Source organism: Hemiscyllium ocellatum, chromosome 5 (genome assembly GCF_020745735.1).
Source record: "Hemiscyllium ocellatum isolate sHemOce1 chromosome 5, sHemOce1.pat.X.cur, whole genome shotgun sequence".
NCBI lineage: Eukaryota > Metazoa > Chordata > Chondrichthyes > Orectolobiformes > Hemiscylliidae > Hemiscyllium > Hemiscyllium ocellatum.
In genome coordinates, this window is record NC_083405.1 from 92,317,875 (window position 1) to 92,344,909 (window position 27,035).

The 27,035-nt window shown below is 41.9% G+C and overlaps 1 protein-coding gene across 2 annotated transcripts in view; it reads right to left on the minus strand.

Annotated features, from left to right (window-relative positions):
- Nucleotides 1-27,035, minus strand: part of nebl (nebulette) — a 332,169-nt gene that overhangs the window by 186,699 nt on the left and 118,435 nt on the right. For both annotated transcript variants that reach the window (XM_060825573.1, XM_060825572.1), the window contains exon 3: nt 9,871-9,955. In XM_060825573.1, the coding sequence (XP_060681556.1) occupies nt 9,871-9,955 (85 nt within the window). The remainder of the gene's footprint in view (nt 1-9,870; nt 9,956-27,035) is intronic.

The following is a 27,035-nucleotide window of genomic DNA, read 5'->3' on the forward strand; positions in this document are numbered from 1 at the left end:
AGTTGATGAACTGTTCAACCTCCTCGTGGGAGCACGAGGCAGCGCCGATACAGTCATCGATGTAGCGGAGGAAAGGGTGGGGGGTGGTGCCAGTGTAGTTGCGGAAGATGGACTGTTCCACATATCCTACGAAGAGGCAGGCAGAGCTGGGGCCTATGCGGGTGCCCATGGCAACTCCTTTAGTTTGGAGGAAGTGGGAGGATTGAAAAGAGAAGTTATTCAGGGCGAGGACCAGTTCAGTCAGTCGAAGGAGGGTGTCAGTGGAAGGGTACTGGTTGGTGCAGCGGGAAAGGAAGAAGCGGAGGGCTTTGAGTCCTTCGTGATGGGGGATGGAGGTGTACAGGGACTGGATGTCCATAGTGAAAATAAGGCGTTGGGGACCGGGGAAGCGAAAATCCTGGAGGAGGTGGAGGGCGTGGGTGGTGTCCCGAACGTAGGTGGGGAGTTCTTGGACTAAAGGGGACAGGACCGTGTCGAGGTTTTGGAAGATGAGTTCGGTGGGGCAGGAGCAGGCTGAGACAATGGGTCGGCCGGGGCAGGCAGGTTTGTGGATTTTGGGCAGGAGGTAGAAACGGGCGGTGCGGGGTTGTGGGACTATGAGGTTGGAGGCGGTGAATGGGAGATCCCCTGAGGTGATGAGGTCCTGGATGGTCTCGGAGATGATGGTTTGGTGGTGGGAGGTGGGGTCGTGGTCGAGGGGGCGATAAGAGGAGGCGTCCGCGAGCTGGCGTTTGGCTTCAGCGGTATACAGGTCAGTGCGCCAAACTACCACCGCGCCTCCCTTGTCTGCGAGTTTGATGGTGAGGTTGGGATTGGAGCGGAGGGAGTGGAGGGCCTTCAGCGGTATACAGGTCTGGGCGCCACTTCAGCGGTATACAGGTCAATGCGACTGCTGCCTCACAGCGCCAGAGACCCGGGTTCAATTCCCGCCTCAGGCGACTGACTGTGTGGATTAGCGTAAGGTGTGGGTGGCACAGTGGTTAGCACTGCTGCCTCACAGCACCAGAGACCCGGGTTCAATTCCCGCCTCAGGCGACTGACTGTGTGGATTGCGTAAGGTGAGGGTGGCACAGTGGTTAGCACTGCTGCCTCACAGCGCCAGAGACCCAGGTTCAATTCCCGCCTCAGGCGACTGACTGTGTGGATTTAACTTCAAGGACCGCAGATTCCCCCCAGACGTGATCGACGATGCCCTCCACCGCATCTCCTCCACTTCCCGCTCCTCCGCCCTTGAGCCCCGCTCCTCCAACCGCCACCAAGACAGAACCCCACTGGTTCTCACCTACCACCCCACCAACCTCCGCATACAACGTATCATCCGCCGCCATTTCCGCCACCTCCAAACGGACCCCACCACCAAGGATATATTTCCCTCCCCTCCCCTATCAGCGTTCCGCAAGGACCACTCCCTTCGTGACTCCCTCGTCAGGTCCACACCCCCCACCAACCCAACCTCCACCCCCGGCACCTTCCCCTGCAACCGCAGGAAATGTAAAACTTGCGCCCACACCTCCACACTCACTTCCCTCCAAGGCACCAAGGGATCCTTCCATATCCGCCACAAGTTCACCTGTACCTCCACACACATCATCTACTGCATCCGCTGCACCCGATGTGGCCTCCTCTATATTGGTGAGACAGGCCGCTTACTTGCGGAACGCTTCAGAGAACACCTCCGGGCCGCCCGAACCAACCAACCCAATCACCCCGTGGCTCAACACTTTAACTCTCCCTCCCACTCCACTGAGGACATGCAGGTCCTTGGACTCCTCCACCGGCAGAACACAACAACACGACGGCTGGAGGAGGAGCGCCTCATCTTCCGCCTGGGAACCCTCCAACCACAAGGTATGAATTCAGATTTCTCCAGTTTCCTCATTTCCCCTCCCCCCACCTTGTCTCAGTCGGTTCCCTCAACTCAGCACCGCCCTCCTAACCTGCAATCCTCTTCCTGACCTCTCCGCCCCCACCCCACTCCGGCCTATCACCCTCACTTTGACCTCCTTCCACCTATCCCACCTCCATCGCCCCTCCCCCTAGTCCCTCCTCCCTACCTTTTATCTTAGCCTGCTTGGCTCTCTCTCTTATTCCTGATGAAGGGCTTATGCTCGAAACGTCGAATTCTCTATTCCTGAGATGCTGCCTGGCCTGCTGTGCTTTGACCAGCAACACATTTGCAGCTGTGATCTCCAGCATCTGCAGACCTCATTTTTTACTCTATTATTTTGCCTTGTTCAAGTACACCTTGAAAATATCATTTTGTTCACTTACATTGAGTGAGTTCCACTCAGTTCAATATTCCATTAGCTAGCACATGCCCAAAGGCTCAAGTTTCATGCTCCTTCCTGAAGAAAATATATTTTTCATCCAACAAACTGTACAAAAGAATGGAATGGCCATTTCTCAAAGCCTACGTACCTACATTCCTGCTTCTGAAACATCTTTTCAACAAATTGTGGTATTAGTGGTAGCCTCATAAGTTCAACTTTTTTTTCAAAATTATAAGCTGCAGGAAATGTGTACTTCTTTCAAAGAAAATTTAACTTTTAAAACTTCTGAAGCCTTAAAATATCCCATGTTGCAATTTATTAAAGCTGTGAAACAGCGAATTTCTACAAAGAATAATTCACAAATTCAGTTGTTCAAACCACCCCAAGGTTATCTGTAGAGAATTTCATATATAAATACATTTTATCAATCGGTGGCTTTTCCCTAATTGTAATCCAGTCCACATTTGGACTGAATCGAATAAACTTGAGTAATTTACATCACAAAATATTGAACATTTATTATTTTCTTTGTTTATTTCCACAACTTTCCCCTATCTATTTCATTTTTCTCAATCCTCCTAAATAGAACCAGTGATGTCTGACAGAGTACAATTCTACAAAACAAGGCACCCTTTATCACTTCAAAGAGGAGCCCATTGCCAAGACAGCAGCTGTCGGCAGTCCATTTAACCTTAAAAGAGCCAACTCCAGCGAAGATCACTGGACAAAAATCAGAAATGGGAACCAAAGATAGTTATTCCCCACTACCCAAGAGAAGTCGAGCCTTTTTGAGGCATAAAACCACAGTCACTGCTGAGATGACCTAACTTAGCAAAGACTGTAAATAATATGTGGGAACTATATGATATGTGTGGTTCAGTAATTTGTGATATTGGTATCCATTGACAGCTATTTTCATTGAATTGCATGTTAATGTGATTGATATTCATCTCACAAGTAGGAAGCAGGAATTGGTCTATCTTCCTCAATTGGTTATTGACTCTGTTCATTCCAGCATAAATTCCATACTACTCCCCTATTTTACAGATCAAACTATCCCTTTCTAACCACTGCCCCAACTCCTGGCACCCTGGAACATATCCTTATCCACACTAAATGAGATCATTCTCAATATTGTCATTGCAGATCTTACAGTAATATTGTGTAATGCTGGAAAATATGGAATTTTCATTTTTTAAAACAATACCAATGAAGCATTGAGATGTTTCCAAGGCAAGTGCTTTTAGAAGCAAAATCAAATAAACAGGATGTTAAAATAAGGATTCACACATTGGCTTTTTTTTTGAGACAGCAAGTTTGTGATCTTAACTGAAACATCTATTAGGCAGATGAAGATCTACTGCCTGTTTTTAAAAGTCTGATCAACAAAGGTTTTTCAATACATCACTTCGGGAGGTTCCTCACCCTAAAACCGATGCAGGATGTGTTGGTGAAAGCAATATAGGTAATGAGAAAATAACTAGCCATTATTTAGCCTACAGTAGAGAACACCTTACTTGCAAGTTACAGACCCAACTTCTCACGGACCATTATTTTTCTTCTGCACAACAGAATGTCCAAGGCAGACATTTGTACTCACAGGAGAGAATGGATAAATCCTTAACGTGAAAATTATTCTATTTGTTGATATGGTGTGATTACAAACTGGAACACAGAATAAGGTTTAGAGGAAGACAATTGGTTTACAGAAAGCCAGAATAGCAATGAAATGATCTTAACTTCCATGTTTATCAGCAGCTGCAAGAAGTGAAAATAATGGAACTGGATGGCAGCCACTCCCTTTATTTCCCTTAATTCAACTTTGCAGAAGATTAAAGTGATTATTGGCACATAGAATGTTTTGCTACTATTTACTGCAGAGGCACAGATTAGAGCATTTTTAAAAGGGAACTGGATTAAGTGGAAGAATCTAAAGTAGACATAGGATTATAGTAAAAAGCTCCAGTTGGCGAGCTGGCATGGCCTCTATGCATTGTTTATGCCTTTGTTCCACTGTACCAAAGGAAAAACAATACCAGAGTCACTTTGTGAATTTAAATCCATCTGTAACTGCAGCACATGGGGAATTGGCTTTGTCACATGGCAAATGTATCAAATAGAAAATAAAGTTCAAGAAAACTACTCTATGTGGGTAACAACAATTACATCAGGCAAACAAATTCACAAGGCACAACTTTTCTCCAAACACTTAACAACAAAAAATAGCCATGTACTGTTAAATGAATTTGAGATGTCCAGCACCATGCCAGCAACATAACCTGAATATCTAGGGAAGCAACAAGATTCATATATCAAGTGCATCAGAAGAAATCCATTGCTGTAAATAGAGATCAATGAATGCCTTCAAAGACACAAGAATCCACTAACTTTGACCAATCATCAGTAACTTGCAGTTTATACAGGTTTTCACAGTTTTAAAACAAAACACTTTCCATTTCAATGAATTGGCAGGGAGTTTTGGGGGTTTGGGATGGGGTCGGTGAAGGAGAGAATTAAAGAACAGGATCACGGATCAGGGAATCCAAACAGATAGCAAGTGAGAATAGCTTCCTGAATTGTTTTTTTAACATGGACGAGTGCCGAATCAACAGGGAGGATGCTAAGTGGTTATCACAAGGTCTCCTTGATCAGGCAATCCAAATTGACATTGAGAATGCCCAAGGGGGCTCCTACTTGTCAGTGTAGCACTATGACCCAGTTTTAGTCCAACTGCCCGGCTAGTGGGACATATCCAGGGATGGTGATCAAGGAACCTGGACAGTGGGTGACTGGTTTGATTCTAGAAATGTAAATTGTAAAGCTGTTGCTTGATTTGTCTGCGAGAACAGTTCTCCAACTTCTGCACCTGTACACAGATGTCAGAGAGGAGGACTCCACAAGGTCAAATGCATGTGGGTTGAAGTCAAGTTGTTTGTTCAGTTTTAATCTTATCTTTTTCTGCAGCAGTGTGACAACTGCAATGGCTGAGCAAGACTACTGCATTATGTGGTTACGTTGTTTTTCTAATCACTTTTACTAATGCCAGTATTTTATTCTAGATTTACTTAGTTTGTTAAACTTGAATTTAAATGCACAAACTGATCTGAACATGGGCTTGGCAGGGAAGGAAAGGCAAGCAGGAAGCTGGTGACAAAGGCCCTCTCACTGAGCCTCATTTCTGTTTCCACCTCACACAAGCTGGCATGCATCCTCTCAACACTGACTGCTTTGCCAGCAATTCCCTCATCGAATGTTATAACAAAAATACCATATACATCATGTTTCTTCTCTGGGATTTCAGATCTTTAAAGTTTCCCTTTACACCTCGTGGCAAAACATTTGACTGATTTCTGAAAATGCAGGTTGACCAAACAACAACCTGTTTCAAGGAGCGCTTTAATGTGATGAAGTATCCCAACGTGCTTCACCAGAGTATTAACAAACATTTATCATGAAGCCACTTAAGGTGATACAAGGATAAAAGAGAAACAGCTTGTTAGAACTGTCATAAAGGAGGGGAGGGGTACAGCAGTTGAGGGAGGGCTTCGAGCCAAACATATGGCCATCAATGGTGAGACAATTAACACTCAGATGCACAAAAGGCCACAACGAGAAAGCAAATATCCGAGGATGTAGGAATGGTGGATACTACAGGGAGAGGGAGGGATGTCATAGAATCTATACGGTGCGAAAGCAAACCATTCGACCCATTAAGTCCACACCAATCCTCCAAACAGCATCCATTCTGCAGTTCCCATGGCTAACTCATCTAGCATGTACATCCTTGGATACTACAGGCAATTTAGCACAGCCAATCCATCTAACCCGCACATCTTTGGACTGTGGGAGTAAAGTGGAGCACTTGGGAGGAAATCCACACAGACACGGAAAGAATGTGCAAACATCACACAGACAGTTGCTCAAGGGTGGAATTGAACCCAGGTTCCTGATACTGTGAGCCACCACGTCTTCTTGGAGATTTTGAAAATATGGAGAGAAAAATTTACATAGAGGGACAGCCAGACCAGGAACTAATGTAGGCCAGCTAGCACAGGGGAGGTGGATATAGGCAACAAAGTTATGGATACCCAGATTGGGCAGAGTATACAAACAGAACAAAATCAGCAAGTAGAGTCAATGGCAGAAAGACATTATTATGGCTCTTTACTTGAATATTGTATTCAGAACACAATAAATTAATTAACATCACAAATACTGTTACAACAAACTCTTTATTAACCGGTACCTATGGGACCAGGAATGCGCTGGCAGATCAAAGATTCTGGATAATCAAGAGGTATGAGTAAACACAGTAAACCCTGACCAAACAAAGCTTCAACACATCAACATCACTCTAAACATTTATGTAAAAACATCAACACACTTTCTAAAATCAACGTAAAAACATAGTAAGTTATAGAAATGTAATGCAGGAAGTATACACATCACTGCTAAAAACTTTATTTACAGCATAAGTATCCAGACTTCTTTGCAGATTACAGTATTTGAGTATATGATTTTTGTTGGTTTAATCAAGAGTGCCAGTTGATAAGGTGTTGCTAAAACAAAGGGAAAATTTAACATTCAGTATGAAAGGGAGGAAATAGGATCAAAAACTATGGTGCTAAGCTTGAATATGATTTGGAGGTGCTGGTGTTGGACTGGGGTGTGCAAAGTTAAAAATCTCTCAACACCAGGTTATAGTCCAATAGGTTTAATTGGAAGCACTAGTTTTCGGAACACCACTCCTTCATCAGGTGGTTGTGGAGGACACAATTGTAAGACACAGAATTTATAGCAAAAGTTTACAGTGTGATGTAACTGAAATTATACATTGAAAAATACCTTGATTGTTTGTTAAGTCTCTCATCTGTAAGAACACCATGATAGTTTCACTTCTTACATACGTAAATCACAAAACATTTTTTAAAAATTACATTCTCAGGTTAACTTTAACAATTGGTGTCAGCCCAGATAATGTATTGAAGGTGTTCACCTCCTGTATGCTGTTGTCTGTGCCATAATGTTTAGACCGATTCTAATCTTAAAAAATGAGTTAGTGCTTCCAATCAAACCTGTTGGACAATAATCTAGTGTTGTGAGATTTTTAAGCTTAAATAAGGGTTAACTACAAAGGAATGAGAGCAGAGGAATCTTGTGTAGACTAGAGGAGGAGCTTAGCAGAAAAAGTAGTTGAGAAACAATGGTAGACTTTTAAGAAAATAGTTCATGGCTCACAGTAAAAGTAGATCCCAGTGAGAAAGGAGGGGATTTTACAAAGAGATAAACCAACCATGGTTAAACAAATAATTGGAGAATAGCATCTCATTAAAAGAAAAAAAAACATACATTGCAGCAAGCATTAGTGGCAAACCAGAGGACTGGTTAAGTCTAAAAAACCAACAAAAGATGACTAAAAAATAATAAAGATGATGATAAACTTCAGGAATAAATTTACAAGTAATATCAAGATGGACAGCAAGAGCTGTTTAGAATATAAGCAGGACAATAAACAACAGGCCAAAGTAAATATAGGCCCCACTGAGAACAAGGTTGGGAAATAATAATGGGAACCAGGCAATGGAGAGGATCTGAATAAATACTGAGCATCAGTCTTCACAGGAGAACACACTAACAGCATTCCAAAATTATTAAATAATCAAGAAGCAAAAAGTGAGGATATAAATACAACTATTATTAGAGAAACAGGGCTAAGGAAATTCATAGGGCTAAAGACCAATAGGCTCCCTCGACCTATGGGATGCATCATAGGATATTAAAAGAAGTAGCTAGAGAGATAGTGGATGCACTGGTAGTAACTCTCCAAATATCCTGAGATTCTACAAAAAAGTCCCAGGGAATTGGAAAACTATCAAAATAATACCTTTATTTGAAAAGGGACAGAGACAATAAACAGGTAACTACAGGCCAGTTAGCTTAACATCTGTAATTGGGAAAATGCTAGAGTCCATTATAAAGGATGTCATTTCAGAGCATTTAGAAGAATATAATGTGTACAGTTAGCATGCTTACATGAAGAGAAACCATGCCTGATAATTTGATTAGAACTCTTTGAAAAACTGAATATTATTTAAATCCAGAAAGACTGAAGAAAGCCACAGATCAATGGCATTTGGGGGTCCCTGTTCATCGATCACATCCAAGTTCAGCAGATAAAAGGGAAGGCAAGTGGAACATTACCTTTTATCTCAAACAGAATGGAGTATAAAAGTAGGAAGGCTTTGTTAGAACTATATAAGACACTACTCAGACCCACAGTTGGAATACTTTTAAGCCCTTTATCTAATTAAGATGTGCTAATACTGGAGGCAGTCCACTAGGCTGATACAAGGTATGGAAGGACTGTTTTATGAGGAGAGATTGAATATATGGAATGTGCTGGCAAAGGAAGTAGTGGAGGCTGATACAATTACAGCATTTGTACGGGTTTATGAATAGGAATGGTTTACAGGGATATGAGCCAAATGCTAGCAAATGGGACTAGATTAATTTAGGATATCTGGTCAACATGGACGAGTTGGACTAAAGGATCTGTTTCTGTGCTGTACAGATCTATGACTCTATAACTGGGCCTGTACTCTTAAGTTTATAAGAATGAGAATCAACCTATTGAAACATGCAAGATTCACACAAGATGTAACAAGGAAAATACAGAAATGTGGAAGAGTCTAGGACAAGTGGGAATAAGCTCAGAGTAAGGGCTTGACCTTTTAAAACAGATTTAGGAGGAATTTCTTCTCTCAGAGGACTGTAGAGACTACAGAACATCATATATTTTCAAGGCAGAGGTGGACAGATTTTTTAATCCATCAGGGAATCAAGAGTTGTAGGGAAAATGCAGGAAAGTGGAGTTGAAGATTATCAGGTCAGCTATGGTCTAGCATCTCCAATCTGGCAGAGCCTTTAAAACTTCTCATTAGCTGCAGTTAGACTAGCTTTCTACAGGGCGTTTATTTCTTGTCTAATCAAACATAATATTTGCAAATTGCATATTTATTGTTCATTGTTGTTATTCTCTATTTGTTGCTTTTTCTATCAATCAGGAACAAAAATATAAACACAACAAATTGACCTAACCCAACATAAATTGAATAAAGAATCAGTGAATTTAAACAGGAAAGGAAAAACAGGATGGCATTCTTATTGAACAAGCCATCCTTTCAACTGTGAAGTAAACAGGGTTCGAATTCAACTCACTCTTTTGTGATGAAAATCATTTCTGTGTTGACTGCAGCAGTCTCACCAATTTGATTTGCCTCAGTTTAGGCACAAGTCTCCATTACATCCTGGGCCTTAGAACAAGTTGACAACCCTACTCCAAATCGACATGAATGATAGTTGTGGAAAATTTAATAATTAACATTTAGACAACAAATGATACATTTGAAGTTGGGTTAAGCTTTATCTTTTTGGGTTGGATCACTTTGCAGACAGCTTTGCAGCTGGCTCATACTACTTCAAACCTAGGATCAGTTTATGCTGAGTCAGTCATAAAAAAAAATTAAATACAGATTTACAATACTGAAACATTGGAATTACCCCTGTAAGGAGAGATCAGAGTTTAACTTGGCACAGTTACCTGACTCTGCAATTCACTCTGTTGCTTCAGGCGGAGGTTTTCTGGTGTATCAGCAACGATGGTGAATTGCTGCTTTGGGTAATGCCTGGAAAACAAGACAGTGGCAATCAGAATCAATACATATCAATAAATAAGTTAAATACGAAAATAAGATGTGTACTTCAACATTTATATTGCATTGTTATGTCCTATTTAAATTGATTTTAACATCACACCAATTCAAAGTGATACTGCAGAACAAAACTACCAAATTACTCATTTGGTTCAGAGGGTGAGTGGATTATTCTATGATGAGAGGCTGAATAAATGGCACCTATAACATCTGGGGTTTAGAGGAATGATGACTTCTTATGTACTGTTTGATCATTTATCACTTTTTAAATTCATTCATGGGATGTAGCCATTGTTGGCGAGGCCAGCATTCATTGCCCAAACAGCAGTTCAGAGTCAACCACAATGCTGGGAGTCTGGAGCCACATGTAGGCCAGACCAGGAAAGGATGGCAGTTTCCTTCCCTAGCGGAAATTAGTGAACCTGATGATTTTTTCCAACAATCGACAATGACAATCAGTTGTCATTAGACTCTTAATTCCCGATTTTATTGTATTCAAATCTCACCATCCGCCATGTCCCAGGGTCTCTAAATTATTAGGAGAAAGTGAGGACTGCAGATGCTGGAGATCAGAGCTGAAAAATGTGTTGCTGGAAAAATGCAGCAGGTCAGGCAGCAGCAAAGGAGCAGGAGAATCGACGTTTCGGGCATAATTCCTGAAGAAGGGCTTATGCCCGAAACGCCGATTTTCCTGCTCCTTTGATGCTGCCTGACCTACGGCCCTTCTCTAAATTATTAGCCCAGCTTTTTTACACCAATAGGCCATCACCTCCCCTGAGAGAAGCTGCATGCCTTTGTTCTAGATTCTGCAAGCAGAGGAAACAACCTCTCAGCATTTACCCCATGATGCCCACTCAGCGACTTGTATTTTCAATGAATCACCTCTCATTTGTCTAAGTCCCAGAGATTACAGGCATCATTTACTCAGCCCTTCACCATAGAACAATCCATTCACCCCAGGAACCAAATTAGTGAACATTCACTATAGCATTTCCAATGCAAATATATTGTTCCTTCTGGAGACCAAAACCACACTCAGTATTCCAGATGAGATCTCACCAAAGCCAAGTACAATCACAGCATTCTAATCTTTCTCCTCTTCAACGGTCACAGAGCCAAATCAAGACAGAGAATAAAAAAGAGAAACTAGTTGAAAACAGAGATAATATAGTCAGGGGAATAGACACTGTTCTCTGTGGCTCAAAGGCTGTGTTGTCTGCCTGGTGCCCACATTCAGGAGCTCTCATCTGGAGCAGAGGAACTTGGAGTAGGAGGGGAAAAATCAACTGTCATGGTCCACAATGGTACCAAAGATATAGGTAGCAGGAGGAAGGAAATTCTGCTGAGGGAACACGAGCGGCTAGGAGCTGAATTAAAATCCAGAACAAAAAGGTAATAATTTCTGTATTACTACCTGCGCTATAAGAAAACTGGCACAGGAACAACAACATTAGAGAGGTGAAAATACAGCTCAAATAGTGTTGTGGGAGAAATGGGCTCAAATTCGTAGATCACTGGCACCATTACTAGAGAAGGAGGGAGCTGTTCCAGTGAGATAGGCTCCGCCTGAGTCATGGTGGTAAATCGCATAACTAGGGCTGTGGATTGGGGGGGGGGGGGGGGTCAGTTAAATGGGAAATTCATGGTTACAAGGAGATCAAAACTTGGAACTTGACATTTGACCTATCAGAGACACAGAAGGGTTAGAAAAGGTGTTGGGGATAGCACTGTGAACAAGAAATAAAATGAGGACATTTGTAAGAGATTGAGGCTTGAATGATGTACAGTCCATTTGTGTGGAGGTACAAAGATACAAGGAAAAATTACATTGGTAGGACTGATGTACAAACAGTAGCCACTCTGTGGGAAAGGCTATAAATCAACAAATAATAAGAACATTTTAAAGGAATAGAGCAATAATTATGCATGACTTCACAATTTGATTAGAACAAAGAAGAGTAAAAGGGTAACTATGACAATAAATTTATAGAGTGCATTCAGAATAGTTTCCAAGAACTGTATATTGGAGCCAACTAAGGAGCAGGCTATCGTGGATCTGGTAATGGGCAATAGGGCAGGTTTAGTAAATAACCTCCAAGTAAAAGATCCCCAATAAATTATGATTACAACATGACAGAACATAACAGCATTATATTCAGATTAGATTAGATTGGATTACTTACAGTGTGGAAACAGGCCCTTCGGCCCAACAAGTCCACACCAACCCGCCGAAGCGCAACCCACCCATACCCCTACATTTACCCCTTACCTAACACTACGGACAATTTAGCATGGCCAATTCACCTGACGCGCACATCTTTGGACTGTGGGAGGAAACCGGAGCACCCGAAGGAAACCTACGCAGACACGGGGAGAACGTGCAAACTCCACACAGTCAGTCACCTGAGTCGGGAATTGAACCCGGGTCTCAGGCACTGTGAGGCAGCAGTGCTAACCACTGTGCCACCGTGCCGCCCACATTGGAGTTTGAGAGTGAGCAAGTTGGGTGACAAACAACTGTGTTTAACATTATTGAAAGGAATTACAATGAAATGAGGATAAAATTAGCCAAAGTGAACTTAGCAGATAGATTAACAGGAATGACAGTAAGCAGTAAGTGGCAGATATTCAAGGAGAGAATTCATGACTCTCAGTGAAAGTGCACTCCAGTAAGGAGGAAAGATTCAGAGAGAGGTATAAACCAGCCATGGCTAACCAAGGAAATTAAGGAGATGGAAGGATAAAACATTCAAGAGTGGCCAAAGACAGTGACAGCCCTGAAGACTGGGATGAATTCAGAATCCAGCAAATAAAGGCTTTAAAAAAGACAAAGAAAATAAACTATGATGGCAAGCTGGTGAGGAATATAAAACTGACAAGAACTTCTTTAAAAATATAAGAGAGAGGTCAACACATACACTGGTCTCCTAGAAAATGAATCTTGGGAGATGGTTTTGGGGAACAAGGAAATGGGAGAGAAATCAAACATATATTTTGCATCAGTCTTTACCATAGATTATACTTAAAACATTCCATTAATACTGAAGAATATGAGGGAGAAATAAAGTACCATCACTGTCACTAAACAAGTAGTATTAGCCAAATTAATGGAACTAAACGTAGACCAGTCCCCTGGCCCTGATGGCTTGCATCCTAAAATCCTAAACGAGGTAGCTACAGAGATAGTGGTTGCATTGGTTGTAATTTTCCAAAAATCCTTGGATTCTGGAGCACTGGAAAATTGGAAAATGGCCAATGTGACACTCTATTCAGAAAAGGAGGGAGGCAAAAAGCAGGAAACTATAGGTCAGCAGCATAATTTCTATTGCTAGACTATTACTTCCTTAAACAATTCTCAAGAAAGTAATAGTCAAACATTTAGAAAATCATAATCTAATCAGTCACCATGGATTAATGAAAGGAAAATCATGTCTGACTAATTTATTAAGGCTTTATGAGGAAGCCTCAATCAGAATGATTAGAGGGGAGCCAGTGGGTGTGTTGCATTTGGACTTCCAGAAGGAATTTGACAAGGTACCTCACAAAAATGTTGTTGTTGATGTTGGCATGGATAAAGAATTGGCTCATGGGCAGGAAACAACGAGTGGGGATGAGGGGTTCTTTTTCAAGATGGCAACCTTAAACAGTGGCATTGCACAGAAATCAATGCTAGGACTGCAATCGTTTACTCTATATATGACTTGGAGGAAGTAAGTAAACAAACTGGATCCAAATATTCTGATGACACAAGAATAGGTGGAAAGGGAGGTTATGAGAAATAAATAGCTTACAGAAAGATATTAATAGGTTAAATAAGTGGGCAAAAAGTTGACAAATGGGTTAAAATACAGGAAAATGCAAAGTTGTGCATTTTGGAAGGGAGAACAAGAGAACAGAACATTATTTAAACAGAGCAAAATTGCAGAAAGTTGCAACACAAAGAGATTTGGGTGTACTTATGCATGAAACACAAAAAACTAGCACACCGGTGCAGCAAGTTAACACGAAAGCTAGGGAAATCTTAGCGCAGCAGTACAACATGCTGGTGAGACCACATCTGGAGTACTGAGAGTAGTTTTGCTCTTCTTATGAAAGGAAAAATATAATTTCATTGGAGGCAATTCAGAGGATGCTCACTAGATGCTCCTTAGTATGACAGATTGTCTTAGGAGGTAAAAACGAGGACTGCAGCTGCTGGAAACCAGAGTCTGGATTAGAATGGTGCTGGAAAAGCACAGCAGGTCAGGCAGCATCCGAGGAGCAGGAAAATCGACGTTTCGGGCAAAAGCCCTTCATCAGGAATACAGGCAGGAAGCCTGCAGGGTGGAGAGATAAATGAGAGGGGGGTGGGGCTGGGGAGAAGGTAGCAAAGAATACAATAGGTGAATGGGGGTGGGGATAAATGTGATAGGTCAGAGAGAAGGGTGGACTGGACAGGTGGAAAGGAAGATTGGCAGGTAGGACAGATCATGAGGACAGTGCTGAGCTGGAAGGTTGGAACTGGAGTGAAGGGAAATGAGGAAACTGGTGAAGTCCGCATTGATGCCCTGCGGTTGAAGCTTTCCGAGGCAGAAGATGAGGCGTTCTTCCTCCAGGTGTCGGGTGATGAGAGAGCGGCGGTGGAGGCGGCCCAGGACCAGCATGTCCTCGGCAGAGTGGGAGGGGGAGTTGAAATGTTGGTCTACAGGGCGGTGGGGTTGATTGGTGCGGGTGTCCCAGAGATGTTCCCTAAAGCACTCTGCGGGGAGGCACCTAGTTTCCCCAATGTAGAGGAGACCGCATCGGGAGCAACAGATACAATAAGTGACATTGCAGGATGTGCAGGTAAAACTTTGATGGATGTGGAAGGCTCCTTTAGGGCCTTGGATAGAGGTGAGGGAGGTGGTGTGGGCGCAGGTTTAGCAATTCCTGCGGTGGCAGGGGAACGTGCCAGGACGGGAGGGTGGGTTGTAATGGGCATGGACCTGACCAGGTAGTCACAGAGGGAACGGTCTTTGCGGAAAGTGGAAAGAGGTGGGGAGGGAAATATATCCCTGGTGGTGAGGTCCGTTTGAAAGTGACGGAAATGTTGTCGGATGATACGGTTTACGCAAACGTTGGTAGGATGGAAGATGAGCACCGGGGGGTTCTGTCCTTGTTACAGTTGGAGGGGTGGGGTCTGAGGGCAGAGGTGCAGGATGTGGATGAGATGCATTGGAGGGCATCTTTAACCACGTGGGAAGGAAAATTGCGATCTCTAAAGAAGGAGGCCATCTGGTGTGTTCTGTGGTGGAACTGGTCCTCCTGGGAGCAGATACGGTGGAGGCGGAGGAATTGGGAATACGGGATGGCATTTTTGCAAGAGGTAGGGTGGGAAAAGGTGTAATCCAGTAGCTGTGGGAGTTGGTGAGTTTGTAAAAAATGTCACTGTCAAGTCAGTCGTCATTAATGGAGATGGAGGGGTCCAGGAAGGGGACGGAGGTATCAGAGATGGTCCAGGTAAATTTAAGGTCAGGGTGAAATATGTTGGTGAAGTTGATGAATTGCTCAACCTCCTCGTGGGAGCACGCGGTGGTGCCGATGCAGTCATCAATGTAGCAGAGGAAGAGTGGGAGAGTGGTGCCAGTGTAACTATGGAAGATCAACAGTTCTACGTAGCCAACAAAGACAGGCATAGCTGGGGCCCATACGGGTACCCACAGCTATCCCTTTGGTCTGGAGGAAGTGGGAGGATTCGAAGGAGAAATTGTTATGGACCAGTTCAGCCAAATGAATGAGTGTGTCAGTGGAAGGGGACTGTTGGGGACATTGGGAGAGGAAGAAACGGAGGGACTGTTCATGGTGGATGGAGGTGTAGAGAGATTGGGTATCCATGGTGAAGATGAGGCGTGGGGGCCCGGGGAAATGGAAGCCTTGGAGGAGGTGGAGGGTGAGGGTGGTGTCTTGAACGTATGTGGGGAGTTCCTGGACTTGGGGAGAAAAGACAGCGTCGAGGTAGGTAGAGATGAGTTCAGTGGGGCAGGAGCAAGCTGAGACAATGCGTCAGCCAGGGTGGTCAGGCTTGTGGATCTTGGGAAGGAAATGGAACTGGGTGGTGCGAGGTTCCCAGACTATGAAGTTGGAAGCTGTGGGTGGGAGATCTCCTGAGGTGATGAGGTTCTGTATGGTCTGGGAGATGATGGCTTGGTGATGGGGGGGTGGGGCCATGGCCGAAGGGGTGATAGGAGGTGTCTTCGAGTTGGCGTCTGGATTCAGCGGTGTAGAGGTCAGTGCACCAGACTACCACTGCACCCCCTTTATCCGCTAGCTTAATGGTGAGGTTGGGATTGGAGCAGAGGGAGTGGGGGACTGCAGGTTGAGGGTGAGATGTTGGAGTGGGGGAGGGGTGTAGACAGGTTAAGGTGGTTAATGTCCGGCGGTAGTTGGAAATGAAGAGATCAAGGGTGAGTAATAGGCCAGTGTGGCATGTCCAGGTGTTGGAGGTGGGTGAAGGGGTCCTCGGAAGGTGGGTGGGAGTCCGGATTGTAAAAGTAAGTTCGGAGACAGAGGCGGCAGAAGAAGTGTTCGACTTCATGATGTGTATTAAATTCATTGACGCGTGGGCAGAGGGGGATAAAGGTAAGGTGTCTGCAGAGGACTGATTGTTCGTCCTCTGTAAGGGGGATGCCTGGGGGGATGGTGAAAACTTGGCAGGGCTGGGAGATAGGACCTGGTGTGAGGGTGGAGCCTGTAACTGGTGGGGGGGGGGGGAACAGGGATGGTGACAGTCAGATCTTGAGGGGGGGGCGCGTATCGGCAGAATACAGGTGAGTGGCGCTGGTGGGGACGGAAGTGGTGGCGAACATGGTAGAAGAGGGGGGGTGGAAGTCACTAAGCGTGTGACATCAGCAATGATGTGAGGGGCTGAAGTGATGTCTTGTGTGGTTCATGAGGAAATGTGAGGGGCGGAAGTGGCATCATCGATCGCCGTGGGAATAGAGCTGCACCAGCCACATGGCTAATGGCACCTGAGCAGTTCCAGAGGCTGGGGGAATCTTCTGGAATGTTTGAGGAGTGCTGGTTATAGAGGTGGGTGTTACCAGATTGTCTTATGAGCTACGGCTAAACAGTTTGGAATTGTACTCACTGGAGTTTAGAAGAATAAGAGGTGATCTCGTTGAAGCATAAAGAACTCTTAAGGGGCTTGGCATGGTAAATGCTGAGAGGATGTTTCCCCTCCCAGGAGAATCTAGGAGCAAAGGGCAAAGTCTCACCACAAAGATGAGGGAGAATTTCTTCTCTGACAATTGAGGTCTTTGTAAGAGCTTGCCACAGAGTGCTGAGAGGGTAAAGAAATTCTTCATCAATTGATCACATGAAGATCAAAGGGCAGGAAAGTGGATACAAGGAATGTTAGATCAGCCATGATCCTATCGAATGGTAAAAACAGACTCGAGCCCAATGGCCGACTCCTGGTCCTATTTCCCATGGCCTTATTTCAAGAACTATGCTCTTCTAGCAATTCTGTCATTGAGCCAGTGGGGTTTCAGATACTTATCCTTTTGTATCTTAGTTTCTCCAAGTTAATTTTACAATAAACTTAAAAATCAGGAAACAGTAGACAATATCATTATTCTTGGACAATGTATGTCCAACTCAATGCGATTAAAAGTACAATGAAGTAACACTGGATTTACGGTTTGTCTCAATTTTCTGATACATCTTTCTATGTTCTGGTCATTTGGTATAGAATAGAAACACATTGTGGCTAATAGCATGCCTCAGTTCACATTCTCTAATACTCTACACTGGAACATCAACAACACCACCATGAGATCGGTTAATATATAGCTTCTTCAGTACTTCACACGCACTTTTAACAAAAGTCGCAAACTGAAATAACTAAGACAGCAATAAGTAATTCAACTATAAAAAAGGAAGCATTATTCAGTGAAACATCCTCTGAATCATTCAGCACAGAAACTGGATTGAAATGTGAGCTTTGAAACCCACAATCTCCTCCATCAACAAACACAGGGGAATGGGTATTGACTACATTTATACTGTGCATGCAACATGAAACCATAGACTACCACAAACATTTGATTTAGTCAGGAAATGCATTTTTTCATTCCTTTTGAACAAATTTACTGTGGAGGCATGTAGGTAGATGCCTCTTCTTGTGAATAAGTTCAGTGATTGACCACCATGGCAACCAAGCTCCAGCAAAATGCAAATGAAACTCGTGGTCCATCAAGTCAGGTTTCACTCAGGATCAGACTTGCCTAGTATTACCATTAACTGGGATCATTACACCTTCCATGTGTGCTTACAAGGTCAGACTTAAAGCATGAATTGCCAGAAAATAACAGATGGACCCTGTTGGTTGGCTACTAAAGATAGCAAGTTTGAGTGCAATGGCCTTGTTTTTACCTTAGAAATGTGAAGGTCCACATACTTTCCCAGTTCAAAGAAAACTTGAAAAGCAACTGGTAAATGAATGAAAATCTTAAAAAGTATTGATATGCTTTTCTAAGCAAAGGACAGGTTTAGGAACTGAGATTTGCACCCTATAGAGGGCGTCACAGGGAGTTTCACGTTGTCATCATGAGGATAGGTTGCAGGAGACATTTGGGTTGGGTTTTGTTTTGAGTTTACTTGTGCAAGGAGAAAGAGCATAAACTACCGGAAGTGGGTTCTTGAAAACTGCTGAGGCCAGTAGCCAAGGACAATCGGAAACACGGGTGGTTTCTGACTTTGAAGTCACTAACCAACGAACAAGTGAAGCCCATACTTGAACTGCAGATTCAAATATTCAGATTTAAGTGTTAAGTTTGTTGTATTGCATGGTTCAATTTTTGAATAATAACTGTTTTGTTTAAAGAGTAATACCTTGTGGCATAAGTCTTTCAGGTAATAAATGGGAGTTAAATTTCTTTCTTAAAGTTAACAATCTCCCCTAGATCATAGCTTTCAAATGTGTGTTTTGTATCAAGCCTTCAATTCGCTCTTGAAGGAGTGAGCTTTTTATTATCTTGTCTCACAAAGCTAGATGATTGATACCTTCTATTAAACATGACATAGATCTTTAAAGGACAATTGATTCAACAACATAAATCAGGACTATTAAAGAAAATTACCAAGCTCCTCTCATTTTACCCATGAAACTTAAACTATTAACTATTCTCTTCTCGTCTCCCATGTTAGCTGACATTGTTAATGGTTCTCTCTCCTCAGGATCTGACCCTCCCACTTCCAATTCAATTTCTAATCAAAATGCAAAACCTTCAATCCTTGCAAATTGCCCAAATACCAGCCTATCTTTTGTCTCAAAAGACCTTGAATATGGTGTCCTCCAACATCCATACACATCCTTATTGGAACTTCATGTTTTAAAATATCACAGCACCAATGCAGCTCTGATCAATTTCACAAATGACATCCTTTATGACCATAACTGGGATAAACCATTCCCCCTCATTCTTCTGGATCGATCTCCAGCCTTTGACACGCTTGGCCAGATTATCCTCCTCCAACATTTCTCCACTATGGTCCAACCATGAGGGACTACAGCCACTGAGTTCTAATCTTATCTGTACCCAAATATTGTGGGTGTTGGAGTTCTAACATGCAAACAACGTGCTGGAGAAACTCAGCAGGTCTGGAAGCATCTGCGAAGACAGAAACAGAGTTATTACTGGAAGTTCAATATGGCTGTTCCTCCGAATTCAATAACGAGCAAATTATACTCTCCGAGAATTATGATCAATGGTTACTCTGCCACTCCTGCACTTTACAACTCGTATACGTGAAGAATGTATCCCTAGCCCCTCCTTTTTCTTATCCATATGCTGCCCCAGGCAAAATCATCTGAAACCATAATGTCAGTTTTTACCGATACATTAAAGAAACCCAGCAGCAAAGAATGGCAAGTGGAAAGGGCACCAATTAAGCAGGTTATTCTGGGCTGGATATGGTGAATTGTCTGAGGGGTTCCTACATCTATCAAGTTGAGTATTGAAGATCACTCCGATTTCAGTCTTGTAGATAGTGGAGAAGCTGGTCTGGTTAGGCATCAGGATATTGGTGACCTGTACATCAGCGTTGCATGGGCACATTCAGCAAGGCTGTGTTTTTAAAAATTGGGGGAAGTGGGGACGAATCTGCTCAAACTATTATTTAGGTAACAGTTGGAATAGAGTAGGCAGTTTGAACACCCTGAAACATGAAGCATATTGCAACAATAGAAAAAGATTATAAAAATCAAATTTATTAGGTGCTATCAAAAACTAGGACTGCATGCATTGAACTGAGCAGGGACAGTTAGTGGGGAATCTAATACAAATGCTCAAACTTTATCAAGAGCTTAAATGGGTAAGTACTGGAAGCTTATTCGCACTGCTGATAATATTAAAAAGCTCAAACCTTTAAGCTTAGATGAACAAAAAGGTTTTCCACACCTTGCATTATTATAATGCATTACTGCAAATAAGTGAAAAAACTTCAATCAGAATTAGATAAATCTTGAAAGAAAAGCATTAAACTCTATGTTCAGGCAGCATTTAAGTAGAAGCTCAAAAGAGAACAGGGTTGATTGGATAACTGTCCGAGAACCTAACAAAATATCATAGCAATTTTGAGTTTAAATACATTATGTAGGAATATAAAGTGCTCCTTCCTCTCAACATGGAGTGGTGCTCAGACTAAAAGCAATATTTTTTATATAAGAATTAGCTGGAAACTTTAATAAACACTGTCAATAATTCCATTGACTGCTCTGTAAAGAACCAAATTATTTTAGTGTCTCATTTTGTACTAGTGATCAGCATTACAGCAGACTGCACAGACGGAAGAATGGATTGACCTGCTCATGTATTCAACCCAAAAGAGTTATAATCCATAGTCTAAATTATCTGCACATCCTGTTTTGGATCAAGAATCGAAACTCCTCATTGTTCATAAGGTCATTATCAATTTGCTAACATTCATAAAAAGGCAGTTGTAAAACATTTTTAAATATTAAAATATGTCTTACATTTTTGGGAACAAGGCTGAGCAGTGAACACTTGAATTAAAACAATGAGGCCAATTCATGAAAGAAGAACTGAAGATGGTTTGGTAAGCAGTTGTATTTCTCAAAATATTTTGCTGATATAATTTTGTAATACATAAACCTCAAGTCTAAAGTCTTGTAGATAAACAGTAAGAAACATTCCACTACATACTTGTTTGTCACAAAAAATTGTCATGTTCAACAGCAGGAAATTTTTAAACTGGGCTGAATGATTCACACAAGTGATTGCCATGCTAACAGTGGTGCTGGTTCTTATGGCAACCAGAATGCTTTAATCTGCAATTAAAGTATAAAATAACTATTCACCATTTTCAAAAGAAATTGGCAGTGAACAGAGTCAGAAGCCAAAGAGGCCCCTTTGATAGAGGATGCTGAATTCTCAACATGAATCTCTAACAGTTTCCAAAATGTTACAAAAAGGCCTTTTGAAAAAGGCAACCCACAGTCAATCACAGAGGACGACTGGTTTCTATTTCATTTGTTTTTGCAAGTGAGAAGCTCATGCACAATGTTTATTTTTCAAGCATAACAATGAGTTTGTTTGTAATGGTAGTGATATAAACGATATGGGAAATTATATTTAAGGTGACAACTTAAAAATTAACAGTACTGTAAGGTATTTCCTTATCTTTTCTGAAATATGCAATAAGGTTATCCAATTGAAAAATTAATAGACAAGTTCAATACTCAGGAAAAAAACACTATCCGAATGGCAAGAATTCTTTGATGTGCAAGAACTCAAAGTAGCTGTTCTGAACTAAAATGAAATTATATCTTTCCACAATTCCACACGAATAGCTCAGAAGGCAACCCCGCGATCTTAACCTGGATGGTATTTCAAGAGGTTTTTGGGACTCCGTGATACTGCTCCTACCTCTGGGTTACAAAGCCCAAGTTCCCATTTCTGAACAGGCTCACTTTTGTTTGAAAACATGGACGGTCCTCAATTATATCCCTTATAGGGATGTTTCTGTGGTTATCTGGTTTCTGATCTCCAGGCAATAAACTGAAGTGTCACACTGTAACTCTGAGGGGCAAAGATACAATGCCAAACCAAGGATTTACCTTGTCAGCCTATTCTTCTGCAGAAAGAATCACTGTATGTAGAAACATAAAACCAGATTCAACAGAATACTTCATTTATCATTTCAACCAACAAGGAGAACTTTTCTGATCCTCCAAGTTGTTTCTAGGTAGCATTTCCAGAGCTCAGGAGAATCTCTATTTCTAGCCAGGAAAAAGGTTTAACTTTGAATGTAATAGGTATCTCAGTAACACAGTTATGTATACTAAACATGTGCCTCTTGATGAGCACAGTACAAACTGGGTTTACTGTTGCTGTTAACCAGTGGACTACTATACATGAAGAGTTCACTTTTGTTGAGATTACAATTTGCCAACATACAGAATCAGATTTTTCTGCAGTGGGTATTTAAAAAAAACCTATAACAAACTCAGATGGCTCATCTGGCTGATGCCACCAAGGTTCTGCTGATCTCTTATCCGTATCTATTGCCAGGCAATAAAGAGGAAAAAATCTTAAAATTAAGTATACAGGGAATACAGATTACATTAATTTCATTCTACACTGTCACAATTATTTGCAATAAAGACAACATAGCCTCTCAAATTTTGCACATATTCTTTTTGCTTAAAATTTTGTATTCCCAGTTAAACAGAAGTAATAACAAATGTTTTGCTTAAGTAAAACACAAAGGATATCCAGGTAACCAAAAGAAAGCTTCAAGGGAAGAATTCCTTAATGATGGACATCTAAGCCCATGCTGTTTCCTACTGTGGTCACTTTGTTGCTTATACATCCTGGCCACCTAACCTATCTTCTCCTGTTCCTTTTGTCATATCTTGCTACTGTATTGTTTGGCTTAAGACTCTTTCCATTGCAAAGTATTTTTAAAAATGACATCTTTCTGGCCCTTTTTGAGTATTGCTATTGAGGAACATCGGTTGCTAGCTTATTCTATTTTATCTCACGCTTACTTCCATTCTCTGATTCCTATGTGGATCCAATAAAACTCAATGCATGTCTGAGGAAAAACTCCTCCCTTTTTGATACGGCACTTCACAGCCTTTGAGACACTGATCTCAGTATATTTAGATCATAACCAGGCTTCCCCTTCAATTGGAGAGCAGGGAGGATTAAGAGGAAGTTTATCGGGAAATTCCCCAGGGGACAGCCCTGCTCCTCCTGCTATATATTAGACAGCCAGACTTGGTGCACAGGAAATAATTTCCACATTTGCAGGCAATACAAAGCTTAGGATTCTGAACAGTGAGAAGGATTTTGTAGAGGTTGAAAAGGAGAGATGAAATGGGTGGACAAGTGGCTGACGAAATTCAATGCAGAAAAATGTGAAGTGATTCACATTAACATGAAGAATGTGTAGAGGCATTATAAAAACAAAAGATAGAATTCAACATGGGGTACTCAAGCACAGAGGCCTGGGCAAACAGGTGTATAAATGATTGACCACAGCAGAACAGGTTTTTTTCTTAATTTATTCATTTTGTGGGAAGTAGGCCTCACTGGCTGGACCAGCATTTATTGCCCATCACTAGTTGCCCTTGAAAAAGGTGGTGATGAGCTGCCTTCTTGAACCGCTGCAGTCCACAGAATGTGGGTTGACCTACAATGCCATTAGGGAAGGAATTCCAGGATTTTGACCCAGCAATAGTGAAGGAATGGTGGTTGGAGCAAGTGGTTAGAAAACTGACTGCATCATCTGAGAGGCAGGTGCAATTGGAGCAGTCAAGAATGAATGAGATCATCTGAAAAGGAATAATGTGCAAAGCCATGGGAAGAGGGTGAGGGAGTGGTACCAGGTGAATTGTTCCTTCAGAGATCCAACACAGATAAAACACACCAAATGGCTTTTCATTTGTTCTGTTCTGTCTCACAGTAAGTAGTCAGCATGCATTTAAGACTCAAGGTGACAAAGTCATCACTGACTCAAAGCATATAATTAGAGGACATAAAAGATCTCAGACTCAATTCAACTGGGACTACCTGAAGCATGATACATTTGTCTTTGCAACTCATGATCCAGATGATGTTATTCAGTTTCCAGACTGAAATTTTCTTTATTCATTTGTGAGATGTAGGAAACATTGGCTGGATAACATTTATTGTATGTTCCTAGTTACTCTAGAGAAAGTGGTGGTGAGCTACCTTCTTGAATTGCTGCAGTCCACCAGCTGTGGGTTGACCCAAAATGCTGCTAGGGAAGGAATACTGCCTTGATAGATCATATTTTGTTTTGGTTTGGTTTTAATGAGCTGGTCTCTCACTGAAACTGAAACACGCAATGTTGCAAATAGGATTTTAACAATTAAAAGAGTTTACTAAGCAAATGATAAAATATAATAGACCAAACTACTTACATGCAATACAAACTTAAGACACATAGGGTGAATATAATCCCATTAATTCCAAAACATTCTTTATAGATCCCAAAAATTCCTTTTCCAGTACATTCTTTCTCCAAAGCTGCTGGGGAAAGAATGTACTAGAAAAGGAATTTTTGGGATCTGTAAAGAATGTTTTGGAATTAATGGGATTATATTCACCTTGTGTATCTTAAGTTTGTATTGCATGTAAGTAGTTTGGTCTATTATGTTTTATCATTTCTTTTGCTGATTAAACTTTTTAAATTATTATTTCAAGCATTTTCTGTTTTGATTTTTGATTTCCAGAATTAACTGTACATTGTTATCGCTAAAGTACTCACACTACAGAAATATCTTTTTCTCAGACCAGATATTCTAAATTAATCTAGTCCCATTTGCTAGCACTTGTCCCATATCCTTCTAAACCCTTCCTATTTATACACCCACCCAAATGCCATTTAAATGTTATAATTGCACCAGCTTCCACTATTTCCTCTGGCAACTCATTCCATACACACACCACCCTCTGCATGAAAAAGTTGTACCTCACGTCCCTTTTATATCTTTCCCCAATCACCTTAAACCTATGTCTTCTAGTTTTGGACTCCTTTACCCTGGGAAAAAGACCTTGGCTATTCACCCTAGCCATGTACCTCCTGATTTTATAAATCTCTATAAGGTCACCCCTCAGCCTCCCTACTTCAGGGAAAATAGCCCCAGCCTATTCAGCCTCATCTAATTGCTCAAAACCTTCAATTCCAGCAATATCCCTGTAAAACTTTTCTGCAACCTTTCAGGTTTACCAGCATCTGTCCTATTGGAGTATTTGATTTATGCTGTCATATTTTCACTGTATATTAAGGGAGAAGATCTCTCTCATATTCACAAATACAAAGCACTCTGATGGCAATGTGACAAAATCAATAGCATTGTGACCTGCAAGACAACCAGCATGCAATTCTCTCCAACTATCTGTTGGAGTCACAAAGATGTGCGGGTCAGGTGAATTGGCCAAGCTAAATTGCCCGTAGTGTTAGGTAAGGGGTAAATGTAGGGGTATGGGTGGGTTGCGCTTCGGCGGGTCGGTGTGGACTTGTTGGGCCGAAGGGCCTGTTTCCACACTGTAAGTCTAGTCTAATCTGTGGCATCAAGTTCCAGTCCAATCACTGGTATATTTGGGAAATAAACTTTGGACGGTAGGATGGCTCAGTGGTTAGCACTGCAACCTCACAGCACCTGGGATCAGGGTTTAATTCAACCCCCAGGTGACCGATTTGTGGAGTTTGCACATTTCACCATGTCTGCATGGGTTTCCTCTGGGTGCTCCAGTTTCTTCCCACAGTCCAAAGATGTGCAGGTTAACCATGGGTAGTGCAGGGTTACAAGGATAGGGTAGTGAGGTGGGTCTGGATGGGATGCTATTTGGAGGTTGGGTGTGGACTCAACAGGCCAAATGACCTCTCCCACACTGGAGGGATTCTATGATTCTAATAACCTTCCACGATGGTTCTCAGTTGGTTAGAGATTGCTGCAATGAGATTTGCAGATTCTGTTGCTGACCAATGTTCCTCACTGTTTACCTGGAACTTACAATTCTGCTAGCTTGTCCACAGCCTGTAGCTGCTCCTCTAACTTTCTGCGATAGTTCCTCTGCAACTGCATGACTCAGTGCCACTCTAACGTCACTCTCAAGACATCATTGAATGTTGTGCACTGATGCATCCAGTCAGCATTCTCTCCAGAGTTTTACCCTCAAAACCAACCCCATGATTCCCTAAGTCCTCCATCAAGCCATGTTCCTCCCCTGCCTCCCTCTCTACCCAGTACACCTATCACGGTGAAGTTCATTGTGTGTGGCATGTTGTAATCACAATAAAAATGGACTATGGATATTTGACTTCCATCAGCTGATTTCTTTAGACCTTCAGGAACTCTCAATGGTTTTAAAAAGAACAAACACTTCATTTTGAGAAAAGTTCCTGAAACAAGCAGTGAACAAGGATCAATCATAACCCAAATTAACCTAATTATAAACAGCACTAAAACTCAAATCTGAATCTCATATCTTATTCACTCCTTTCTAAAAGTCATACCTCAAGTTGAAAGGTTTGTCTGCAGAATATATGGCTTGGAAAAGCTATGAACAGATTCAGGGATTTATGAAAGGACCTTCATCAATTGTCACTTCTGACCTCAAAAGTCAGCACCCAGTTAAAAAAAACTTTGAAAAACCATACACTGAGAAACCATGCAACAGCTAAATAATTTGGACTTGGGTTTTACTTTCACAACTCAAGGACCCTTAACCTACGACTAGCTGTACCTTTCTGTCTATACAGACATCCTCCCCATAGTCCATAAACTGAAAAAGAAGAGACTATGTTGCATGTATAAGTTGGGTGTTATTTTTTCTTGTTTTCTAGGATTTAAGTGCTAACAAAACTCAACATTCTTTTCCTCAAGAGAAGTTTGGCATTGGCTTTCCAGTCAATGACGTTTAACTGAGGTGTGCTGGTTATGTGCTAAAGTAAAAGATACCGAATGAGATCCAAACACGTATTATCAATACTACAACATTCTGTGATGTCATTGTCACACCAGTAATGATTCTGCTGT